At 32.6% G+C, this 26141-nt stretch overlaps 1 protein-coding gene across 1 annotated transcript in view; it reads right to left on the reverse strand.

The window, feature by feature from the left end:
• LOC131845762 (B-cell receptor CD22-like) overlaps positions 1 to 26141 on the reverse strand; it is a 107032-nt gene that overhangs the window by 39462 nt on the left and 41429 nt on the right. Inside the window, exons 6-8 of the mRNA XM_059194854.1 lie at positions 16701 to 16842; positions 14410 to 14540; positions 14165 to 14324 (exon numbers count right to left, since the gene is read on the reverse strand). Coding sequence (XP_059050837.1) covers positions 14165 to 14324; positions 14410 to 14540; positions 16701 to 16842 — 433 coding nt within the window. The remainder of the gene's footprint in view (positions 1 to 14164; positions 14325 to 14409; positions 14541 to 16700; positions 16843 to 26141) is intronic.

Raw genomic sequence — 26141 nt, forward strand, 5'->3', positions numbered from 1 at the left:
AATTAATTATTCAATTGTTCTTAGAAAAAAATAATATAGATGTTCTATGTTTAACTGAACATTGGCTCAAAGTGAGCAATATGATGTTCAGCTTAAACAATTATAATATTGTCAGCTGCTTTAATAGAAAAATAGTAAATAGAGGAGGTTCTATGATATTGGTGAAAAATAATATAAAAGTAAAAGAACGTAGTGATATTGGCAATCTTTCTGTTGAATGTTGTATTGAAATTTCCTGTGTGGAACTAGACAATTATATAGTTATATGTGTATATAGACCTCCAAATAGTGATTATAATTTATTTGAAGAGGTAATGGAGGATATTTTAAAAAGAGTATTTAATATTAACAAAAAAATTATAGTGTGTGGTGATTTCAATGTTGACATTTTATCACATAATACCACAAAAACTAAATTAATGAGTTTATTTCAATCTTTTGACTTGAGTAATGTCTTCCACGAACCCACTCGTATCACTGCCACGTCTGCTACTTGCTTGGATAACATATTTAGCAACAGTGAGTATTTAGATAAAATAATAATAAACAACCTTCCTTCTGATCACTGTGGTCAAATAGTTATTTTTCCAAATCACTTAAACAAAATTGGGAAAATTAATTTATTAAAAAGAGACTTGACTAGTTATAAGATAAATAAATTTAAAATATCAGTTCGTAGTAAATTAGATTTTTATCTTCCATCTAATGAACCTAACAAACTTTATACAGATTTCTTCAATATTGTTTCTAACGAATATAATAAGGCTTTTAACAAAAAAACTATCAGTATTATTAACAAAACAAAATTTTCAGAATGGGCTACAAAGGGAATTCTTAAAAGTAGAAATATATTATTTGATTTATATGCTCAAAAAAAATACCGTTTCGATAGTACATTCGTAAATTATGTAAAAAGATACTCAAAAACTTTTAAAAAGGTATGTAATGTAGCAAAGTCTAATTATCTAAATAAAAAAATTAAAGAGTCCAAGGATAAGATAAGGACAGTGTGGAATATTATTAACAAAGAAACTGGCAAAGTTAAAAGTCCATATAACGATTTTACGTTAAATTATAATGATAAACTAGTAACGTCCACAAAAGAAATAGTCAATATTTTTGAAAATTTTTTCGCTAATATTCCAACTGATATTACTTCCTCTTTGGACTCTTCTCCTAGTACAGCTAAATCATTCCTTATTGACAATGTTGTTTCTTGTCCGGTTACATTTAAATTTACATTTATTGACATTGCTACAATTACTAAAACATTTAAACAATTAAATTTAAAAAATACTGAAGACCATTGGGGCATGTCTGTTAAAGTTATTAACACCGCTATAGATGTTATTGCTCCATATTTAGTAATTATTTTCAATAAATGTATTTCTGATGGTGTTTTTCCCAATTTAATGAAACATAGCAAAATAACTCCACTCTTTAAGTCAGGAGAAAAAACTGTGGTAGGTAATTATAGGCCTATATCTATCTTACCAGTATTGAGTAAAGTGTTTGAAAAAATTATGCTCAATCAAATGCTGCAACACTTTAAAGTAAATAAACTGCTTCACAGTCGACAATTTGGTTTCACGGCCGGTAAATCAACTACTGATGCCGGTGTAGCTCTCATTAAATATATATTTGATTCTTGGGAGAGGTCTCAGGATGCAGTCGGTGTATTTTGTGATCTTTCAAAAGCATTTGATTGCGTTGAACATGAAACACTTTTGCTCAAACTTGAACATTACGGTATTAGATATGAAGCACAAAGCATGATGAAATCCTATCTAAATAATAGAATGCAAGTTGTCGAAATAAATGGTGTAAAGTCTGAGGGAACTAGTATTAAAATGGGTGTTTATCTATATTTTAGGTCCTTTCTTATTTTTAGTTTACATAAATGATCTTCCTTATATGGTAGAAAAGATAGCTGACATAGTTCTGTTTGCTGATGATACTTCATTAGTATTCAAAGTCAATCGACATATTGATGATTTGGACGAAGTAAACGGTGCTCTTTCTTATGTTTTAAAATGGTTTACGGCTAATAATATGTTACTAAATGCAAATAAAACTAAATGTATCAAATTTACTCTCCCCAATGTAAGGCCGGTAGATTCAAAAATCACGTTGGACAATAAACCTATTAATTTTGTGGATGATACTGTATTTCTAGGTATCACATTAGATTCCAAGTTGCAATGGGGCGCTCATATTACTAAATTAGCGAGTCGACTTAGTTCCGCCGCTTATGCGGTAAGAAGAATTAAACAATTAACAGACGTGGCAACGGCTAAACTTGTGTACTTTAGCTATTTCCATAGCATTATGTCGTATGGTATTTTGTTATGGGGCAAAGCAGCTGATATAAATACAATATTTATTTTACAAAAGAGGGCCATTCGCTCCATTTATAGCATGGGTTCCAGGGAGTCTTTGCGAGAGTGCTTTAAGGAATCAAATATCCTCACCGTTGCTTCTCAATATATTTATGAAAATATCATGTATGCCAGGAAGAATATAGACAGTTTCAAAAGAGTTAGTGATTGCACTAATAAAAGCTTACGTAACAATAACAAACTGATTTTACCTAAATGTCGTTTGGCTAAAGTTAGTAATTCGTTTTATGGCAATTGCGTAAGGTTTTACAATAAAATATATATACCAGAGTCTGTTATAAATCTGCCAGAAAAAAGATTTAAATGTCAAATAAAACACTTCCTTTGCAAAAAAGCATACTATAAAATTGAAGAATTCGTTAACGATAATAATGTTTTTGTAGAAAAATTTTAAATACATAGCACTGACAATATTATCTGATTACACTAATAATGAGTGCGTAGCGATTTCTATGTTGATTGTCGCATGCCTCTTACTTGTTACACTGTAATTATTTATATAAAAAAAAAACATCTATTGAAAAGAGCAACACACAAGTTTCTTGCTCATTCTTCTTGTGATGAATCTGCATTCCGAATGAGTGGTAGAATCAAAATATGACTATTCAAAAGTGCTTGTAATGAGTTTATTTGAATAAAGATTATTTCTATTTCTATTTCTATTTCTATTTCTTTGTTTTATACTATGCAATGATACAATACTGTTGGCGTCACATCAACACGTGATAACATGTCTCAAACAGAGTTTAGTGTGATTGCACATATTGTGTTCGCTTACACAGTGCTAATTAGTTGATCGCCTAACTGTTAAGAACCAATGTCTCCTCAAATATATTATCTGCCCTACCTGTTACTATTGCCCCACCATCTAACGATATTGTGGGAGAACCATAGACTACAATATTGATTTACAAAAATTATTTTTTTATATCTTTGTTGAGATGGTTGGATCGAAATAAGATTTTTAAATAATCTTACATTTTATTCAAAATGCATTATTTTAACTATGCAACGCAAGTGACAGACAATAAATCACCCCTCCGATCGATCCCCCGTCCAATTCAAACGGGGATCGATATTCGACGGTCTGAGCCGAGGTTCGAACCCCTAGCGGTGCCCTCAGGCTAAAGTCGTATCCGTCAGGCGGGAGTTGGCCTTCCGCGGGTTTGGAGTGCCATCTGCACTCGCCCCCTATCGTCCGATGAAGCTGTAAAGGCCAGCTGCGGCCAACAGTAACACAAAGAGTAGTCCGAAAAAAAAACAATAAATCAGAGAGGGAATACAATATGGCGTGCGCTCAGTTATTCCCAAAGTTCACTTTACATGACTTAAGATTATTAAATTTAACCTAATTACAACAATCTTAATATCTATTAAGATTACATCGCATTATTTTCTCTGACCAGAGTGACGGTTGATTAGTAGAGAATGTTATCAGGCGTAAACCCGCCATATCTACCAATTTGTGTGCAAAACATTAAATATATAAAAAAAATATGTGTATATAAAAGCTATTTTATAATATATATATACATAGATAGATAAATAAATATATATTTTTTCTAAGTTTGCAATATTTAAATCTGTAATGTTATTGTAGAAGAAACTTAAAATTCTTAGCGCTGAAAATATTATCCGATTTCACTGAGAATGAGTGCGTAGCGGTTTCTATGTTGATTTTCACATGCCTTTTACTTATTATTGTGTAATTATTTATTTTAAATAAAATCTATTCAAAAGAGCAACACACAAGTTTCTTTCTTATTTTTCTTAAGATGAAAGCGCTGACTATATTATATGATTTCACTAAGAATGAGTGCGTAACGGTTTCTATGTTGATTATCGCATGACTCTTAATTATTGTGTAATTATTTATTTTAAATAAAATCTATTCAAAAGAGCAATACATAAGTTTCTTGCTCATTGTTCTTGTGATGAATCTGCGTTCCGAGTGAGTGGTAGAATAAAAAAATATGACAATTCTGAAGCCATACCAGCAGTATTGAGTTTATTTGAATAAAGATTATTTCTATTTCCATAAAACTCCTGTCAGGGTCTCCAGGCACATAGTTCTCTCTTATTTACTAAGTACGTATATTATATGTTATTATGTAAAATACTAACACGAAATACCGCCAACGCAAAATAAAACCTTTATATATTAATTGCCGTCCAAATAGATTAAAATTTATTTAACGTCTACAAGTAAGGCAGTCCACGTGTAAGGTTTTGCCCTAAATACACTTCAATTCAAACGGGTAATATAACCACAGAGTAACATATTAAGCAGAGTGAAATCCTATCAGCCAGTGCTCGATGAAATTAATCAATAACAAAACCATGTGGTTTTTTTTTGAGGGTTGATAATGGAATGGTGCACCCGCCTGCGCTGACGGTTTACGCTGGCAAGACATCAGTGGAGGGTGTTAAGATGAGCAAGTCAGTTAGCCATCGTGACAAATTCACTAGGAATGGTTTCCAGTTCCATAGAACCACGTGGAGGTCAACCTGACATGGTACATTGTTAGCAATGGGGTTTTCAATCCACATTACCAACAATGCCCTTCCCCCCACTATGTGGATATTATACAGGACGGTTATTTTTATAGATGAAATATGAAATTATACACTCGCCTGTCTTAACGGTATACGTTGGGGGGCACCAGTCAAGGATGATAGAATGAGCATGAAGTTAAGTCAGCCCATCTTGGCAAATTCATATGTAATCAACTACGATAATTTTGTAAGGAAACGCGTGAAGACCCAGATTCCTTACTAATAATCTCCTTCACTTTCGGGACTATTTATCTTCCTCTGAAGTCAAATTACTCTGCTACTTACTATAAACTACAATGATTTTGTAGGGAAATGAGTGGAGATCCAGTGGTAGCCCTTATTACTAACAATCCCATTCCCCTACGGGATTATGTTACTTTCCCCTGCTTTACCTCTTAATCTATGAATCGAATAGATTAAAATAGTAAATTCTTTATTGAATTAATATTAAATTTAAGCATTTTAATAATCATACTTATTTTTTAATCTACCGCTCATTCGGAAAGCTGTCTTATTAAAAGAAGAACGAGCAAGAAGTTTGCATGTTGTTCTTTTGAATAATTGTTGTAACTTTACATTATTAAGTTGAAATATGTTACTACAAACTTTTTTTTTAAACTACTAAAACGGCAAACTAGCCTACGGCCCAACCAACCATACGGCAATAATACAGCACTAATTCATTTGAGTCAGAATATTACAACTATTTACTCATATTTAGGTCCTAGTTGAGTAACTAAATAAGAGTAAATCAGTCGTAGTGATTACAGCAGACCGGTACAAGTAGCACTCGTTCACGAATATAACGGGTGAGCCAGATATCACTTCTATTTCCAGTTTTTGATATAGAGCCAGTGCTCAGGTTCACACTCTGTTATTACCAACACTCCTCTGTAATACAACCGTGCCAATAAAATAAAATGCGATACCTATTCACAGTTCGTTAACTTTCCCTTACTCACGTTTTATTCGCTTACTTTATTTGAGCGGGTTGATATAAATGTACGAGTTTATATTGTAACAAACGGAAACCATTAATAATAATAATAATAATAATAATAATACTTTATTTGACAAATATAGGTAAACAATATGGTGTTAAAAATATATGTTGAGATCCGCACATTAACCTCGTAAGAGGTGTGCAAAATTTCAAATTGTAGGTACAATTAATGTTTAATTAAATAAAATCACTGTACTACGTCATCATACCGATAGTCATTAATCAATTGTCTTTACGTCAATGTATCAGTCAGGAAATCACCAACCGTGTAGTAAGTTTTACCAATCAGTATATTTCTAAGAGCAGTTTTAAATTGATGGATACTACCAATAGATTTTAATGCCCTTGGAAGATTATTATATATTCTAGGTCCCATTCCTAAAATACTATTACACGACATAGCAGTTTTAGCCGGAAAATTACACAATTTATCATTATTACGTATTCCTTTGATGTTATTAAAAAGTTCAAGGTTCGTCTTAATAAAAATAGACACCTCATAAATGTAAAGGGATGGAGCCGTAAGTAGATTGTATTTTTTAAAATATGGAACACAACTATCAGTATTTTTTAAATTACACATCGCCCTGACACATTTTTTTTGTGCTTTAAATACTAGATCCTTACCCGTAGCGTTACCCCAAAAAATTATACCGTATCTCAAAGTTGATGAGACGTACGCATGGTAAGCACTTAGAAGAGTAGTTATACTTACTACCTTTGAAAGATTGTATAGAGCAAATGAAAATCGATTTAAGTCTTTACAAATTTTTTCGATTTGATACTTCCATTTTAATTTATCGTCAATATAAATACCAAAAATTTTGTATTATCAATGTTAAGTATTTTATGTCCTAAATAGATAATGTTCATTGTAGCAGTTTGAATTGAGTGTCTATTAAATGTCATCATATTTGTTTTAGTCAGATTAATTTTTAAATTATGTCTTTGTAACCAGTCAATTATACATTTTGTAGAGTTATTTATTTCTTTTTCATAATTATAATTGGCTAATTTATCATTTATAAATAATATAGTACTGTCATCTGCAAATAAAATCATTGGATGATTAACAACCCTCGGTAGATCGTTTATGTATATATTGAATAAAAGCGGACCTAGTACACTACCTTGAGGAACACCACATCGTATGTATCGCAATTTCGAGGTGTAAATAGTCTCATTCTTACTTTTTACACATATTCTACTAATCTGTGTTACCTGTTGCCTATTGAATAGATACGATTCTAATAATGATAATACATTTCCTCTTATACCATACGACGCCATTTTTTTAAATAATATGTCGTGATTTACATGATCAAATGCTTTAGTCATGTCCATAAATAGCGCTGTTACACTTATTTTCTTATCAGTGTTAGTAATTACAGTATTAAGAAAATTAAATATAGCTAAGTTAATGTTTTTATTTTTTCGAAATCCGTTTTGCTCATTAGCAAATATTTTATATTTTTCTAAATATGAGTAAAGGTTATTGTAAATTACCTTCTCAAAAATTTTTGCAAATATTGTGATAAGAGCTATAGGTCTATAACAGTCTAGATTTTCCCTATCACCTTTTTTAAATAAAGGTTTTATCACTGATAATTTTAGTTTATTAGGAAAAATGCCATTTTCTATACAAAGATTAATAACATAACTTAAAACTGGTGAAATTATTCCTGCTACATATTTAATTACTTTTGTTGAAATATCATCATAACCTATGCTTGCAGTATTTCGTAAGTTTTTAATTATTAAATTTATGTCATCAGGACCAGTGGGTAACATAAACATAGAATTATAATTTCGATATGATACGATACGATTAATGTCAATTACATTATTATTGCTACTATTACATGTCATATTTATATTTTCGTCAAAAGAAATGTCATCCGTATTTGATTTGTTATCACAGATTGAATTTTTTATAAAGTAATCATTAAATGCAACTGCTATTAATTGTGAGTCATGTACAATTATTTTATTAATATATATACTTTCTATAGGTTCCTTAACAACATTAGATTTATTGCTATTTATAACTTTCCACGTCACTTTACATTTATTTTTTGATGTCTGTATGTAATTGTCATTTTTTAACTTTTTAGTAAATTTAATAATGTTTTTAAGACGCCTACTATAGGTTTTAAATTTATTTTTATTTTCTATAGTTTTATTTCGTCTATACTCCCATAAACATTTTCTTTTACGTTTACTACATAGTTTTAAGCCCTTAGATATCCAATTAATTTTTTTTTCAGTAGGTACTTTAATTTTGAGTATAGGAAAACAGAGGTCATAGAACAACTTAAATGTATCATAAAACACGTCAAATGCTTCATTAGGGTCATTATTAGTATATACATCAACAAAACTTAGTGCCTTAAGAGTTTTCTTAAACTTAATCAAATTATCAATATGAATATCTCGTTTTTTCGTAAACCAGTGTGAAATAATGCAAGTTTTTTTTACGGACATTTTAGAACTTGTGCTGTATGATCAGATAGAGCAAGTTCTATTACATTACTTTTAGAACCCCTAACATTGTGTATTATATTATCAATACAAGTTGAGCTGACCAAGCGTGTTGGTTCTTTAATAGCAAATTTTAAACCGAAACTGTGCAGGGTACCTTGAAATTGCAATGAATTTTTAGTTTTAATTAAAGTATCTATATTGAAATCTCCCCCTATTATTATTTTTTATTCCTCTGGTTTTTTGTTATTTCCGATAACACTTTATCAAATACATCAAAAAAAGTCTGCATTGAAGTTGAATCTTGTCTTGGTGGTCTATAGATACATAACAACGTGATGTCATGGCTAACTAATTCTATACCACAACATTCAATAATATTTTGTACACTATACTTTTGTAATTTGGACAATGTTTTGAATTTATGTATGTTTTTAACCATTATACACGAACCTCCTTTTCGTATAGATCTAGAAAAAACTGCTGCAATATTAAAATTTGGTATATATAACTGATTGATATCACCTTCCACCATATTGTGTTCCGTTATACACAACACATCGATTGAAAAGCCCTCATTTTTTAACTCATTCAAACTCATGCTTAATAGATCCGATTTACCAATAAGACCATTTATATTTTGATGCAATACAGTTATATTATTATACAAGAAAAAACGAATCTTCTGTTTTATTAACCATTTCTGAATTAGATTTGTCATTATTACAATTACTTAAAGCTATGTTCGAAGTATGAGAAATATCATCAGTCTGTGTATATTTATGACAGAAATTTGTTTGCCTTACTACGTTGTCATAATTACTTAAATTTAAAATGTATGTTTCATAATTATATTTGTAGGTAATATGTAATATTTCTCTTAAAAGATGTCTACATAGATTAATTGTAAATTTCATTTTAGTTAACTTAATCCTAGAATAATCCATGTCAATAAATGAAACATTTTTGTGAAAATTAGAAATGTGCCGCAACTCATAATTTAACCGACTTTCGTTAAGTTTCATATTAAATGGTATTTCAGAAAATATTACATTGGTATTAACAATACTCTTCAGCCAACTAGTCACGTACATCTTAAATTCATACGGATTAACCTCATTTGTACCTCCTATAATAAGAACATAGTCATTTTTTGTCAATTCTAATATATATTTGTTATCAAATTTCAATATTTCAGATAATCTTGCCCCAGATTTCCAAAACGCTGTTACTATATAGTCGTTGCCCAAAAGGTTTTGTAATATTTGTCTTACTCCGCGGCATTGTTGGTCTCCTAGAATTACAACATTCTTTTTTGTTGTTTTTATATGTTGCTCATTGTCGTAGTATGTAGATTTATTATTAGAAAATACTTCTATGTTGTTATCCAGTCTGTTAGTGTTTATCAATGTATCCTTCAAGTTTTGCTCTTTGGTCCCCTTATCAGTAATTAGGTTTTGGTTGCACTCTGCTTGTATACATACATTGTCTGGAGAGAACGATGGTTCTCTCGAGATCGTTTTTTTTGTTACGGATTTCTTCTTTTTTATTATAGGTGTGCTCTCACATTTATCGTTTTTGTATATGTCTATAATTTTTAAACATTTTTCTAACTCTAGCTTTAATTTAGTATTCTCCACGTTAAGATCATCAATTTCAGAATATGCCGAATGTAGATCTGTAGTTAATTTTTCTATGTAATTATCTTTATTTTGAATATTTATACTCTCATCCATCGAAGTATTTGGTAAACTCATATTCGTGGTATCATAAAGTGACGAATTAGATAGACTATGGAATGAGCTTGATCGTCTAATTTTCCTAAATGTTATATTGCTTGGCGAAGTCATCTTTAAATTAGTCTTTCTTGACATTAATTAATTAATCAATAAGTTATATGTATAAACCATTAACTGATATTATAATATATTTAAAATATTTATAATATATTTAAAAATCAAGCGATAGTAGCGCCACCTACCTATGATGTTAATTAATGGGCCAAATGGTCTTGCATCCAAAACTATCTAGTTGTCTATGTCTTGTTATAATGTTGAAAAATGCGTCTGCGTCGTTCTTTAAAGTGTCAACTATTACACTGTGACAAGTAGTAGTCGTGTATATGTCATTTGTCAGTTATTGAGTCAGTTCCATCCATTCAATTAGTAAAAATTTGTTTGTTTACATCCATGAATCAGTTAATTGGAGTAAATAATATTGAAACGGTATTTTTAAATTAGTAACGGTAAATTGTGGCTTACCGCTCTTGGAAATATAGTGAATTTCTCGCATTCGTAGCACTTTGTGATTCGTTTCTCATATATGCCAGGGTAACTTACTTCTGTAGCTATATTTGGTATATGTTTGTAATGTTTTATATGCACTTTAACTAATTTTTACTAATTATTCTATCGCAGACGTATTTAATAGATATTACTCTGGTGACAGCTGTCACAACACTATATATAAAATGTACCAACAAGTAATTGAACTGGTAACAACACTTACTATTATTATTCGATAATTCAATAACAATATGGTTTATTTGTAAAATATCAAATTTGTAATCAAAATTTGTGTTTAGATGTTACAGAAAGTGTTTATAATAGTCAATATGTTATATATACATATTGACTACTAGCTTTTGCCCGCAACTTCGCTCGCGTTAATTTATCCCCTTAGGGGTGGAATTTATCAAAATCCTATCTTAGGGGATACCTATGTCATAGTAACTTTATACATGCAAAGTCTCAGCCCGATGGGTTTAAAATTGACAAAGTTTCATACAAACTTTCATCCCCTATTTTATCAGTTTGGGGGTAGAATTAATCAAAATCCTTTTTTAGCGGATGCCTACGTCATAACATCTACCTGCATGCCAAATTTCAGCCCGATCCGTCCAGTGGTTTGGGCTGTGCGTCGATAGATCACTACGTCAGTCACCATTGAGTTATATATATTTAGATTATAAATATTTATGTTATGTCAAAAATAGGTATGTATAGAGAATTATATAAATATAGTCATTGATGTATAATTACTAATTATACATCAATGACTATATTTATATAATTCTCTATATATGATTACTAATTAAACAATATTTGTTATACATAATTTTACATAATCATAGACTATTGATCCATCTTCGGTAATAACATATTTTTGAGTCAGTTACGACGACAAACCCCCTAAGTCCATATAACTACCTACCTGTAGTTACACAATCGGCATAGATACAGCGATTGTTCTTAGAAAGTATGTCCCAATAATTTCCAACAGTTGCTGACTCAAATGAGCGGCATCCAAGAAGTACGAGAACAGAGGAAGGCAGGTGGACGGTCACTTTAATTTTAGTCGCGAACACGAATAGGTTAATTTAGTATAAGACGAATGAATCGCAATTCCTAAATTGTAAGTTAGAATTAAATAAATAAATTAAATGAACTATGCTTTTAAAATACCCATCAGAATCGACCGTCAGAACGTAATCAGTCATTGTTCCAAAAAACAAATGTAATTTTATACAATTACAATCTTTTATGTAATTTTTGTATAATCCTATCTTGTGAATTAGGTTAGCTTTATGATAGAAGTCAGTTTCTTCCCAATACATGCTTTTTGTTTATCATATACTAAATAATATAAACATTAGAGACAATTTTAGTAAAAAATAAGTTCAAATAAGGATCCAATGACGATCCTAAAACGAGATATTGATTTGATTACAAAATTGTAATGCACAGTATGTACCTATATACTGTGCTTGATTAAACGAACCTAATAAAATAAATGTATTAACGGTAACGACTCTTGAATAATTTTTAAATTTTGTGCAATATATTTGACGGCTTCGGTGGTATAGCGGTTTAACACTTACTTGGTCGCGGGTTCGATTCCTTGCACGGCACAAACATTTTGTATTTATGATGATTGTTTGTCTTGGTGTTTAGTCTGGATGTTTTCTATGTATAATATGTATGTATTTACGAAAAAAATGTATGTATTTGTATCAGTTGTCTAGTAGCCATAACACAAGCTTTAGTAGCATAACTTGGGTCTAGATGGCGCTGTGTCAATTATCCTGAGATTATTAGTATTATATACATATTACTATTTGTACAAAATCTGATGATATTCTAAAACGCGCTATTAAAATTTTTAATCGTAAGTTCTATAAATAATTCATGCATTCCATTCAAACGAGCCTATTCGATCGACCCCCCGTCTAATCGAAGGGTATAGAAATTACGACGACCTGAGTCGAGGTTCGTAGGTACCCCGAGCGGTACTCAGACTAAATATATATTGGTCAGGCAGGCTTCAAAATCAAAAGAAATCAAATCAAACTTATTCATGTAGGTCTATTACAAACTCGTATGTCTGTCTCCCGCGGGTTTAGAGTGCCATCTGCACTTGTACCTTATCGTTCGGTTAAGCTGTAAATACCATCTGCGACCAACAGCATTAGAATAAAAAATTGAAATAATAAAGCTCAAGGAGAAATATATAGGAATTAAAAAATATATATTGGACATATTGTTACATCCACATTAAAAGATGATATGGACATCAGTGAAAGAAGAGCATTGGCAGTTAGAAGTAATATGTTGGCACGCAGGTTTGCCCGGTGTACAAAACAAGTCAAAATAACACTTTTTAAGGCATTTTGTCAGGTTTTCTACACTGGCGGCTTGTGGGTCAACTATACTCAAAAAACCTACAATGCTCTTCGTGTTCAATATAACAATGCCTTTCGGGCACTGTTGGGGCTGCCCCGCCACTGCAGCGTCACATATGTTTGCGCAAGAGCGCACAGACGATGTCTATGATATACGGCGGAAGCGAATAACGTCCCTATTAGGCAGAGTGCGGGCGAGTTCCAACACTGTCCTGAAGACAATTGCTTGTGAAGTAGACTGTCCCATTCTAAGACACTGGGTGGGACAGGTAATAGAAATAGAAATAATCTTTATTCAAATAAACTCATTACAAGCACTTTTGAATAGTCATATTTTGATTCTACCACTCATTCGGAATGCAAATTCATCACAAGAAGAATGAGCAAGAAACTTGTGTGTTGCTCTTTTTAATAGATGTTTTTTTTTATAAATAATTACAGTGTAACAAGTAAGAGGCATGCGACAATCAACATAGAAATCGCTACGCACTCATTATTAGTGTAATCAGATAATATTGGAAGTGCTATGTTTTTTAAAATTTTTCTACAAAAACATTATTATCGTTAACGAATTCATCAATTTTATAGTAAGCTTTTTTGCAAAGGAAGTGTTTTATTTGACATTTAAATCTTTTTTCTGTCAGATTTATAACAGACTCTGGTATTTTATTGCAAAACCTTACGCAATTGCCATAAAACGCATTACTAACTTTAGCCAAACGACATTTAGGTAAAATCAGTTTGTTATTGTTACGTAAGCTTTTATTAGTGCAATCACTAACTCTTTTGAAACTGTCTATATTTTTCCTGGCATACATGATATTTTCATAAATATATTGAGAAGCAACGGTGAGGATATTTGATTCAACTATCCTAAATAATATGTTAAAAGTTACATTTTTATTTTATTATATATTTTATTACTAACATAGGATAAGTTATGTCATTAAGCTGTTACTAACACAATGGATCATGTTGTCTGAAATAAAAATCATTATTATTATTATTATTAAAATCTAGGTTTATTCATATGGCATGACTTACATCTGACTTGTAGAGTCACGGAGTTACTAGTAGTGCTTCCCTCTTTGTTGTATGCTAAACAGCTGTAATCACCTGCCGCCGACTTCGTAACACTTTGGAGAACCAAACTTTGGTCACTGAGGATGATTCCTGCAGTAGCGTTGTGATGAATTTCATTGGTCTGCAAGTGAACAGTTCATTATATATAGGTTCTGCGTGAAAATGAACGTACGTGGTAGAAGCAGCTAATATTTCTTCATTCTTACCCCTTTATACCACATCAGTTTGTGAATCTTTGGATTGGCTTTAGCGTTGCATTCGAAGTAAACATCATCGCCTTCCTTAATATAGCCAGGGTTGAGGCTCGCTCCCAACTTCAAAGTCACTATGGGTACATCTGGAAAGTTGAAGAGCTCATAAAAACGTTTATACCGAAATCTTAAAGAATTTTTATTAAGAATTGCCACCTGATGGTACGTGGTAACTGTTATGCTTAAATATAGATTGGAATAACACATAATCAAATTTGTTAAACTGTTTCTGAGATAACGCACACAAAAGAACATAGAAACAGACGAAAATTCGAACAATTATTATTTTAGATTTAATAATAATAATAATAATCTCAGGACAATTCACACAGCGCCATCTAGACCCAAGTTAAGCTAACTAAAGCTTGTGTTATAGGTACTAGACAACTGATACAAATACATAGATTTTTTTTTCGTAAATACAACACAAATAGAAAAAATACCCAGACCGATACAAACAATCATACTCATCAATACAAATGTTTGTGCCGTGCGAGGAATCGAACCCGCGACCATCGGACGTAAAGCGGTGTGCTAGACCGCTAGACCACCGAGGCCGTCAATTTCCCCAATAATACATTTTCCCTTATGTATAGACAGCGTTAGTTACATTTTTATTATATGTATAGATTATGCATATTTAGTTCAAATATGTATATATTATATTATCTGTGGTTCAACTGATTAGGAGGCGACTTGTCAATAATATTAATAATAATAACTATGGACAGTTCACACAGCACCATCTAATCTCAAGCTAAGCAGAGCTTGTGTTACAGATACTAGACAACTGATATAAATATACAGATACAATTTTTTTAAATAAATACATGATATACATAGAAAACAACCAGACCTATACAAACAATCATACTTATGATTCAAATGTTTGAACCGTGCGATGAATCGAACGTGTGACCATCGGCAATATAGTTAAACCGCTAGACCACCGAGGACGTCATGGAGGAGTCAATATAATTACTAAATATAATCTATGTATACATATAAATAAAATTGGAGTGTCTGTTTGTAATATTGAAATAACCGTTTTTTTACTACATGCTTACGAATATAGATACGGTACATACACAAAAATAACATTTTTTACAATTTTTGTCTGTCTGTCTGTTTGGTTGTCTAATCTCTGAAATGGCTGGACCGATTTTGACGGGACGGGAGCTGATATAGGAAGGAGTAACTTAGGTTAATTTTATTTTAGAAAAATTCTTTTATATTACAGCAGTTTAAAATATTGTAGATAATTCCAATAAAAAAGTTAATTTATTAATTTGTTGCATGATTTAAAATAGCTTACACACTAAATTTATATTTAATACTAATCTGTAGGACGCTGAATGTAATAAATTCGTTTTGGTTTTATTTTGATGTCTCTAACATCATGAGAGTGTACTATCTATTATAGATGAAAGACTTGATGTGTTGGACACTGTAAAACGTAGGAAGTAGCATATAATGCGAATAAAAATATGGTCATTTGCAAATAATAATTCAAGAAAATCTAGGGCCGATGAATCCCGAGCAGGCGCCGTATGTCATGGTTAAAGAACTTAAGTGGTTCGGGTTTAGCACCAGATCCCTGTTCAGAACAGCGGTGGAGAGGGGGGAAGGGAATTGTTAGTAATGTGGATTGATAACCCCATTGCTAGCAATGTACCTTGTCAGGTTGACCTCCACGCGGTTCCCCCTGGAAACCATCGTGTTAAATTCCTGGTGAATTTGTCACGATGGGCTAACTGACCTGACCTCATGTTCATCTTATCATCCTCCACTGGTGCCCCGCCAGCGTAAACCGTTAGCGCAGGCGGGTGCAACATTCCATTATCATCCACAAAAAAAAAAAACAGCGGTGGAGAAGATCGTCAAGATGATCGTTAACCTCCAGTAGGACGGCACATAAAGAAGATGAACATCATTTTATCATATGAGCCATTGCAATTTTTTATGTATGATAATGAAATGTTACGCCTGTCCGTGCTAACGATTCACGCTGGCGGGACACCAGTGGAGGATGATAAAATGAACATAAGGTCAGGCAGTTACCCCATTGTGTCAAATTCACCAAGATATTATCACGATAGTTTTCAGGGGAACCGCGTGTAGGTCAACCTGACATGGAACATTGCTAGAATTCTCTTTGCCTATACCTATACCTATTCCGAAGAACTTAGATAAACCGCTTAAAGCAATAAAAGTGCTATTTACTTTAACTATGTTAAACAACTTACAGTGTACATTAAGCGTCCACTCGTCCTGCAGGACAGCATCTGGCACTCGAGGATTCTCAGCTCGACATACAAGTGTCTTCTCGTGATCTTCCGCTTCTGGTAACAGCGTCAGCAGACTTACTGTGGCGTTGCTCTCAGCAAACTGTATCAAATAAAATTTATACATATATACAGGGTTTCACTAACATGCTATCACAAACACGACACCGTCCTCCACGGCGAAAACGACGACCTTAATTATATCACATAGCGCTGCACCGGCGCCCCCGGTCGTCCTTTATTCAAACGGGGATCGAAATTACGATGGAAGACTAAACTCGAATCTGACATACAGGAGTTGCCCTTAGCCGCTCCATAAGTCCTTCCAGGGATTTGGAGTGTCATCTGCACTTGCCCCATCGTTTTGTAAATCTATAAAGGCTAGCTGCAGCGAACAGCATTAGAATAGTTCACATGTCGTATACGTCATATGCTAGTGGTCACTATATTCTGCCTAATTGAATTTAATAATAATAAGATATTTCTTTTGGCATCAATAGCCCATTTGTTAGTATTTTTTTTTTTAATACATTGTTAGTAAAGTACTTAACTCTAGTATTACAGTTACAGTCGTTACAAATTGTTAGACCTCTGTCTAACAAGTACACTCACACAATGTTGTATCATAGGCAAATCAACTTGTTTCATCAATGTGTTTCTCAATGTTTTTGGAGCTACAACGCATTCTGATGAATAGAGATGCAGTTTTATTCTAATCATAGCATAAAAGTTATCTGTTTGTGCAAGAGCGAACATGCCAGATGCACTACAGAAACGCGGCAGCCCTATCAACATCCTGAAACAATTGTTGTACTGTACACGCATTTAAAAAGGATTCTGTATTTTTGTCATCTGTACAAGCTCATTTGAGAAGAATAAGAGCTGAGTTTCTTATCAGTTCTTCTTAGCTCGAAAGCACTTTAAACTGACTGATTTGACAAGTATCTGTAATAGACCTACATGAATAAAGATTTGTTTATTTTTGTGACAGAGCGTCGTAACCTGCTTACTACTACTCTTTGCTACTCTTTACTACTCTGAATATACACTTGATTTGTTTTTTATTTTTAGGAAAGAGGTCATTCATTTACTCTGAATTAAGCCCAAGTGGTCGTGATTCCAAATTCGGGCGACACCATTTTTAGTAAACTATCGAAACCGTATAATTGAAATCTTCAATAAATTAAAACGAAATGAGATATAGAATTCAATTACAATACAGACCAAATGTTCGGACACAGGTTAATTACGGGATATCGCACGTGTTCAGTGGTACGAGTTCCGAATTAGTTTTCACTGCCGGTACCATACTGCGGACATACATTAATTTATTTTGATAACTTCCCAACTATTCGCTCCGGTACCGGCAGACGGTTAGGGAGTTTTATCGACACTAAAAATTTATATTGAAGGAAACTTATTTAGTATTATTACTGAACTAATTGGCGATAGTCCAAATAACATTAATAACTTTATATTAAAAAAGTCACGGGATCTCACCACGTTTTAACGTATGCCTTTCAGATATTTATGAAAAATTAAGCGAGTATATTTATCAACGAGCTCAAACATTACATCATATACATATATCCTTAAAGTTTACACTCTTTCTCTTGGAGATATAAACCATCGCTCCTAAGAATATCCTACAATTCTTGTCCTTGACGGGTCTAGGCAGCGAACTTTGAAACAGGGCGAGCACAATAGATCTATGTAGGTCGCATTGCTACAGGTGCTACACACATCTGACAATAGCCTTTGGGCTATTGGCAACCAAATAAAAAAAAATACATATATATATTCAGTAGTTTCATGCTGAGTTGGTTGCCTATTCACCTTTGCAGCATATAAAGTTACATTTTCATCATTAGCCCACTGCAGTCCACTTATGGGTATGGCCTCTCCCAAGGCACGCAACTAGGTACTGTCCGCAATTCTACGTGTATCGTCGTTGTACCTAGCTGCCTTCAATTCTTTTATTTGTTTATGTACCTTAATTATATTATATTTATTTTTTATTTATTTATTTAAATAACTTTAATGCACGTCATACACAGGTAAAAAGTACATATGGCGGACTTAACACCTAATGGCATTTTCTACCAGGCAACCATGAGTTGTGCAGAGATAAGTTGTTGGCGGTGCAAACAATAATATATTATTTTATAGAATATACATGAATAAATAAATATATATATATACACATGTAACTACATAAATATTCCTACAAATATACACAAAAATACATATACATATACAAAAATATACCATACACACATAAATATATGACCAATAATCTGACAATGAAATAGTGATTACAGCCGACAGTGTAAGCATATTACAATAGATACAATAAGATTCGCCTTGTAGTAAAAATGAAGAAACTTAATGCTAAAGAGAAAAATATATAAAAGATAATAAATAATAGTAAAATTATATGTTAAGATAATGTTTCCGCAATCTTCGCTTGAAAGAAATTTTACTCGCAGCAGTCCTGATGTCAAGGGGTAAGTCGTTCCAAAGTTTGATAGCCTGAACGGCGAAAGAATAATGGACAAAACCGGACAAATATGCCGGGACATGAAGTAGAAATCTTCTAGTTGTGCGAAGGGAGCGATTGGTGTTGTCCCCATGGATTATAATTGATGAAAATTTATCTATCTAACTATTTATTATTGGTTTCCCGATATCTCAATAATAATAAATAAAACATCGCAAAATGTCATGATTGTCCTAAACGTTTAAATATTGTTCGCGTCAAATTAAACTTTGCGCACTAATCATAAATAATAAAACAGTCGATATAGTAAAAACTAAGGTTGACTTTGGATAAAGACGTCCTATTCCAACCTATGTCTGACCTATTTCAGCCGTAGTAGCTGACTTTACTGTTTCGATGGAGGGTTGACATAGTAGTGAAATAATAGGATAAGCAAGTATAACCTCTTAGTCCACTGTAATAGCAAGGTATAAAGAGTACAGGCATCATATGAAGATTCCTATATGAATGAACATCTTGTATAGATATACGGTTGTAATTTACTTAGGTGGAACATCAACTTGTTTACCATTCCGGTTACAAAAAGAAATTTTTGTCAAATACACTAAATAAATTTGTCAAATTAATTCAAAATAAGATCTCCGTGCAAAGTTATAAATATGTATTTAAGATTATGTTTAGAGTATATAAAATTATTTTTAATTTACAATTAATAGTTATTAGTAGTGACTGCAACACTAGGAATATGACAGATATATGGACGGACAAAATTGCACTATAAATATACCTTTTTATTAGTAGATTTTATTTTTATTTAAAGTCCATTAAAATATTATACAAAAGGTGGCCTTTACATTGGACCTTTAAAAACAGAGAATAAAACAGAAATATTAAATGAAGCAGAGATAAATTGTTATAAATGTCTAGGTGGTACAGCGGTCAAGCTCACCGCCTAACTTCCGATGGTCGCGTGTTCGATCCTCGCACCGTACGAACATTTGTATTCATGAGTATGTTTGTATTGAGTATGTATGTATTTACAAAATAATTACTTATGTATTTATGTCACTCATAACACAAGCTCTGTTTACCGTGGAACTAGATGGCGCTGCGTTCATTGTCCATGATTATTTATTTTATATATTGTCTATTACAATATAATACGAAAGGTTTCCTTGAAATTTTTAAATTTTGTATACCTAATGAGGCAAAACATAGTGGGACATTATATTCAACATTTACAACTTATGTAGACTACTGTGCCACTTTTTATTGCAAAATACATTTGATTTAACTTTGACATTCTATATTCAAGCTTTGAGAATAGAGAATAAAGCAGATATAAACTGTTCTATTTCTGAAACTAATTTAGTCCTATAAATATTTCATTTCCGTGTATTATTAAGTTCATTAAACATACAATAATATCAGATTGTACAAATAAAATATCTTATTTTGCTAGATTCAGGTTAGAACACAAAGGTACTTCGCTTACAAGGAAATTGTTACATTCATTATAATTTCATTGTTATGTAGTACATAATTAGTTGACCCTTCGCAATGTCTGGTCTCTACAAATTACAGTCTGTAAATTGACTGTTAATATATGGAGATTATTTTTAAATTAAAATATATTGTTGGCGAATAGAGTTGCCAGATTTCTATTCAGCCTATAAGGGGTATCCATAAATTACGTGAGATGTTTAAGGGGGAGGGGATCGAGTCAAATCTCATCTAATCTTGAGTTGGAGAGAGGGGGGTGTCGGCAATTTTTTTACTGATTGAAACAAAAAAAAATATACTATTTTGGTCCATTTAATACAGATTGTAGATGCTTATTACACTTATAACCTTCAGCAATATTGATTACTAGTCTTAACTAATCGTAAATAAAAGCACGAAGCAATTTTATTTTTCTTTTTACAATAACAATCCAACGCGTTTACATAAGAAACCCATATTTTGAAAAATCTCACGTGAGATTGGGGATGGGGGAGGGGGTTGAATAAAATCTCACCTGGTAGGGAGGGAGGGACAGAAAATTCAAATAAACACCTTACGTAATTTATGGAGGCCCCCTTACTATTTGCTGAGCCGCAAGATTGTCTCCTATGCTATAAAAAAATATTATCGAAATGTTGTAAGAGAAATAAAAGCGTGTAAAACAGTGCATACCGATTGTAACCATTACATGTTTCAGACAGGCCCCTAAGGGGCAAAACCTGAAATAGGCAAAAAATACGGCAATTTAGTTTTTTACTGGGAACAAATAAAAAACAAAATTATATAGTAACATTCTTTATTTTTCATATATTTTTCTGAAGAGTAAGTGAACTTTAATATATTTTTAATAGTTTTAAAATATTTATAAAAATCAATACAATTACATTCGTAATTAAAATAGGTCATCAACTCGCTTTTTATTAAATTAGGAGTACGAACGTTGCGTGAGTGAGTATTTTTGTCTAGCGCAGATCGATCGATTCAATAATAAAATAAAAAACGGAGCGCGGTTCAAATACGGGACAGAGTTAGTCCCGTCGGGACATTTTAAACAAAGCCTAAAATACGGGACGTCCCGGGAAATACGCGACGTCGTGCAACGCTATTGGCGACCGACTATGACCAACTCTTTTGATATTAATATTATTATATTTAATTGAATTAGGTGTTATTTTGCGGAAGTCCATTTCACTATTTAATGGATTTATATTATTTTGTTTAATTCCGCTACAATAACATGTGTGTGACCACAAATATTCGGTGTGAAACTTGACTAGCATTACGACCTCCTCTAGTGGCGATGAAATTCCCACCATTATTGAGTCTACACCCATATGGCGACACGTGTTTCGCCTCTGAACAAAGCATCATTTGGCGTTGAAGAGAGTTCGGGTACAGCTCGGAAGCTTAGTGTTGACTCATCGGCGATGAGTCAACGTGACTCATCGCCGATTCAACAATAGGCTTTGTCTGTCTGTCTGTCCGTCATTTTTTAATGGCGATGAAATTCCCACCATTATTGAGTCTACACCCATATGGCGACACGTGTTTCGCCTCTGAACAAAGCATCATCAGGCGTTGAATTGAGTTCGGGTACAGCTCGGAAGCAAGGTGTTGACTCATCGCCGATGAGTCAACACTAGGCCTCCGTCTATGTGCTTAAATCGTTAAAACTCTGGATGTTATATGTTATTGTTAAATCTTTAAAACTACGAAACGGATTTTGAAGCGGTTTTTTTAATAGATAGAGTGATTCAAGAGGAAGTTTTATATATATAATACAGTACACCCGTGCGAAGCCGGGCGAGTAGCTAAGTAATGAATAAATCTCAGTAAAACTACTCAGAAACATGACTTTTAGAAGTGTTTTTATTGAATTAAATAGACGTCACGGGGGATTCGATACGCAAAGTTTTTTCAAGTTTCAATACAAAATGTATTGGAGTGGTGTTGGAGCGAGCATATAACTCGAGAACTCCAAGAATCTATAATCGATGCGGTAAAAGTTCTTATCGACATCTTCACCTTGTATTGACAGCTACGAGAAGGACGTCATGTAACTGATAACATGTCGGAGTATATAATAATAATATATTATCATAATCTAAATATATATAACTCAAAGGTGACTGACATAGAGATTTATCAATGCACAGCCCAAACCACTAGACAAATCGGGCTGAAATTTAGCATGCAGGTAGATGTTATGACGTATGCATCCGCTAAGAAAGGATTTTGATTAATTCTACCCCCAAGGGGATAAAATAGGGGATGAAAGTTTGAATGAAACTTTGTCAATTTTAAACCGATCGGGCTGAGACTTTGCATGCATAAAGCTACTACGACGTAGGCATTCTCTAAGATAGGATTTTGATAAATTCCATCCCTAAAGGGATAAATTAACGCGAGCAAAGCCGCGAGCAAAAGTTAGTTATCAATAAAAAATAAATAAAAAAATTGGTACAATTTGTATTTAGAGGTTTATAACCATAAAAAATATGTTTTGCCAACGTCGTAGTATAAAAAAATTGTTGTTTCGGTATGTTTTAAGATTAATAACTATACTTATTTTTCTATTGAGTAATTTATACGCAAAATGAATTTAAGTACGTCCATAATAAGAGCGTTGAATATGTTAATAATAATCTCAGGACAATTCACACACCGCCATCTAGACCCAAGTTAAACTAGCTAAAGCTTGCGTTATGGGTACTACACAACTGATACAAAAACGTATTTTTTTTCGTAAATACATAGGTACATATTATACACAGAAAACACCCAGACCGATACAAACAATCGTACTCATGAATACAAAATGTTTGCGCCGTGCGAGGAATCGAACCCGCGACCATCGGACGTAAGGCGGTGTGCTAGACCGCTAGACCACCGAGGCCGTCACACATATCTTTGGAAAAATATGCATTAATAACTATGTATGATTCATTTAGGGATTTCCGTATTTTTTTTTAAATAGATTTGCAATGTTTTCCTTCACACTTAAGATTCTGACCTGAAGAATTCACAACTTAAATATACAATAGTAGGCAACATAATAACTATATGTGATGACTATCAAGTACAGTATACAGTATCAAAGTAATTTAATATAATCTGAATAAGTTTCGTTTTCTCATTCCATCATTTTTATTCTGAACGGTCCCCTCAGTCGATGAATGACTTGAAATAAAATAAACTCTATAAATAACTTTGAAGTCTAGCCAAAGAGAAAACGCAAAAGAATGAATTCTGTGAGTGTTTTCTTATGTTAAAATCATAAATTATGTTTAGATAATTTTTATATCGAATTGTATAATATCTTTTTTTTTTCTAAATAACCTGAAAGTCATATAATTTGAGAGATCGCTCGAAGGTAATAAGAAGTTATGGATTATGCCTCTTTCTTCTTTTTGTCTCCATATTATTGATGAAATCTTTAACAACGGACAGAAAATTAAGAATAATAATAGTAATAATTCACGCAGCCCCATCTAGTGCAAAAATACAAATATATGTCAAACATACTCATGAAAATAAATGTTCGCATCGTGCGAGGAATCGAACCTGTGACCATTGGAAGTAAAGCGGTGTGCTAAATAAAGCTATCAATTGGATTCTTTATCGGTGCTTCCATCATCAGAAAGTAAAGGATAAATTGAAACAAATATTTTTATTTCGACGTTATTTGAAATCTCGATGTTAGGTACATCTCTCTCTCTAACTGTATATACAAATAAATAAAATTGAGGTGTATGTTTGTAATTTTAAATTAACAGCTTTTCACTGAAAGTATATGAAAGTATATACGATAACTAGCTTTTGCCCGCAGCTTCGCTCGCGTTAATTTATTCCCTTAGGGGTGGAATTTATCAAAACCCTTTCTTAGGGGATGCTTACGTCATAGTAACTTTATGCATGCAAAGTCTCAGCTCAAACCGATCGGCGGTTTAAAATGGACAAAGTTTCATACAAACTTTCATCCCCTATTTTATCCCCTTGGAGGTAGAATTAATCAAAATGCTTTCTTAGCGTATGCCTACGTCATAACATCTACCTGCATGCCAAATTTCAGCCCGATCCGTCCAGTGGTTTCGGCTGTGCGTTGATAGATCACTATGTCAGTCACCTTTGAGTAATATATATTTAGATTAAGAAAAAAGTAATAATAAAATAAAAATTAAAGTTGTCTGTCTGTATATTATAATATCTGAAACTGCTGGATCGATTTTGACGATCTTTCTCTCGAAGCTAGCTTATGATATAAGGAGTAACTTTTAATTAACAGTTTTTGATTAAATGCATTTGAAAATATATACGGCAACTACATAAAAAATCGATTAAAAATATTTTGTCTATCTGTTCTTGCTGATCTCTGAAACTGTCGGACCGATTTTGACGGGACTTTTTTTGGTAGGTACCTGATGTAATAAGAAGTAACTTAGGCTACTTTTATTTTAGAAAAATAAAGTCAAATTCCACGCTGAGTCGCGGGAATAGCTAGTAATGATACACATAAACAAAGGGTAAAATAGAATATCCCAAAACAAATCAACGTCACAAAATCATATACAGATCGGTCATACTGTTATAAAAACTGTATTATTTCAATATCGGTTGATTGAACGCTTTTGAAACAGAACGTATCGTATTCTTAATTAAATCTCGTTAAAGGAAATTACGTACCTAATGGATATATATGGAGTTTTTTTTCTCATTACTCTAATGCTGTTGACAACACAAGCTCTGCTGAGTTTGAGACTAGATGGCGCTGAGTAAATTGTCCAGATATGTTATTACTATCCTTATCCTTACTAATATTATACATGCGAAAGTAACTCTGTCTATCTGTCTCGCCTTCTCGTCAAAACTACTGAACCGATTTAAATTAAATTTGGCACGCAGATAGTATAGACTCCGAGGAAGGATATTTTAATGCGTAAAAAGGGTTGTAAGGGGTTGAAAATGGAAATGCAAGGTTATCTTTATGATTGAATACAATAAAAATAAACGCATTGTACATATCACTAAAATAGTGACCTTGACAAAATAATGAAAAAATAATCGCGGACGAAGTTGCGGGTACAACTAGTTTACTAATAAATCATCATCATCATCATCATCGCAGCCCGGAAGACGTCCACTGCTGGACATAATATTAAATACTACGAACTAAAAGACGAATTAACGAAATTTGGTTATGTGGTTAATTTATATGCTTTCAAATTAGGAGCGTGAGGTATACAGGCGAAATTTCGCAATCTTCTAAAAGATCTTGGCCTGTCTCGAACTGCAGTGAGATCTATACTAGAATGTGTATCTAGGGTTGCACCAGATGGTGGTGAAGGTGAGTGTTGATACATGTTGGCAATGGAACCTACACCAGGGTCACAATTTTTTTT

The sequence above is a fragment of the Achroia grisella genome, unplaced genomic scaffold (genome assembly GCF_030625045.1).
Source record: "Achroia grisella isolate CSIRO2021 unplaced genomic scaffold, CSIRO_AGI_Agris_v1 utg483, whole genome shotgun sequence".
Lineage (NCBI taxonomy): Eukaryota > Metazoa > Arthropoda > Insecta > Lepidoptera > Pyralidae > Achroia > Achroia grisella.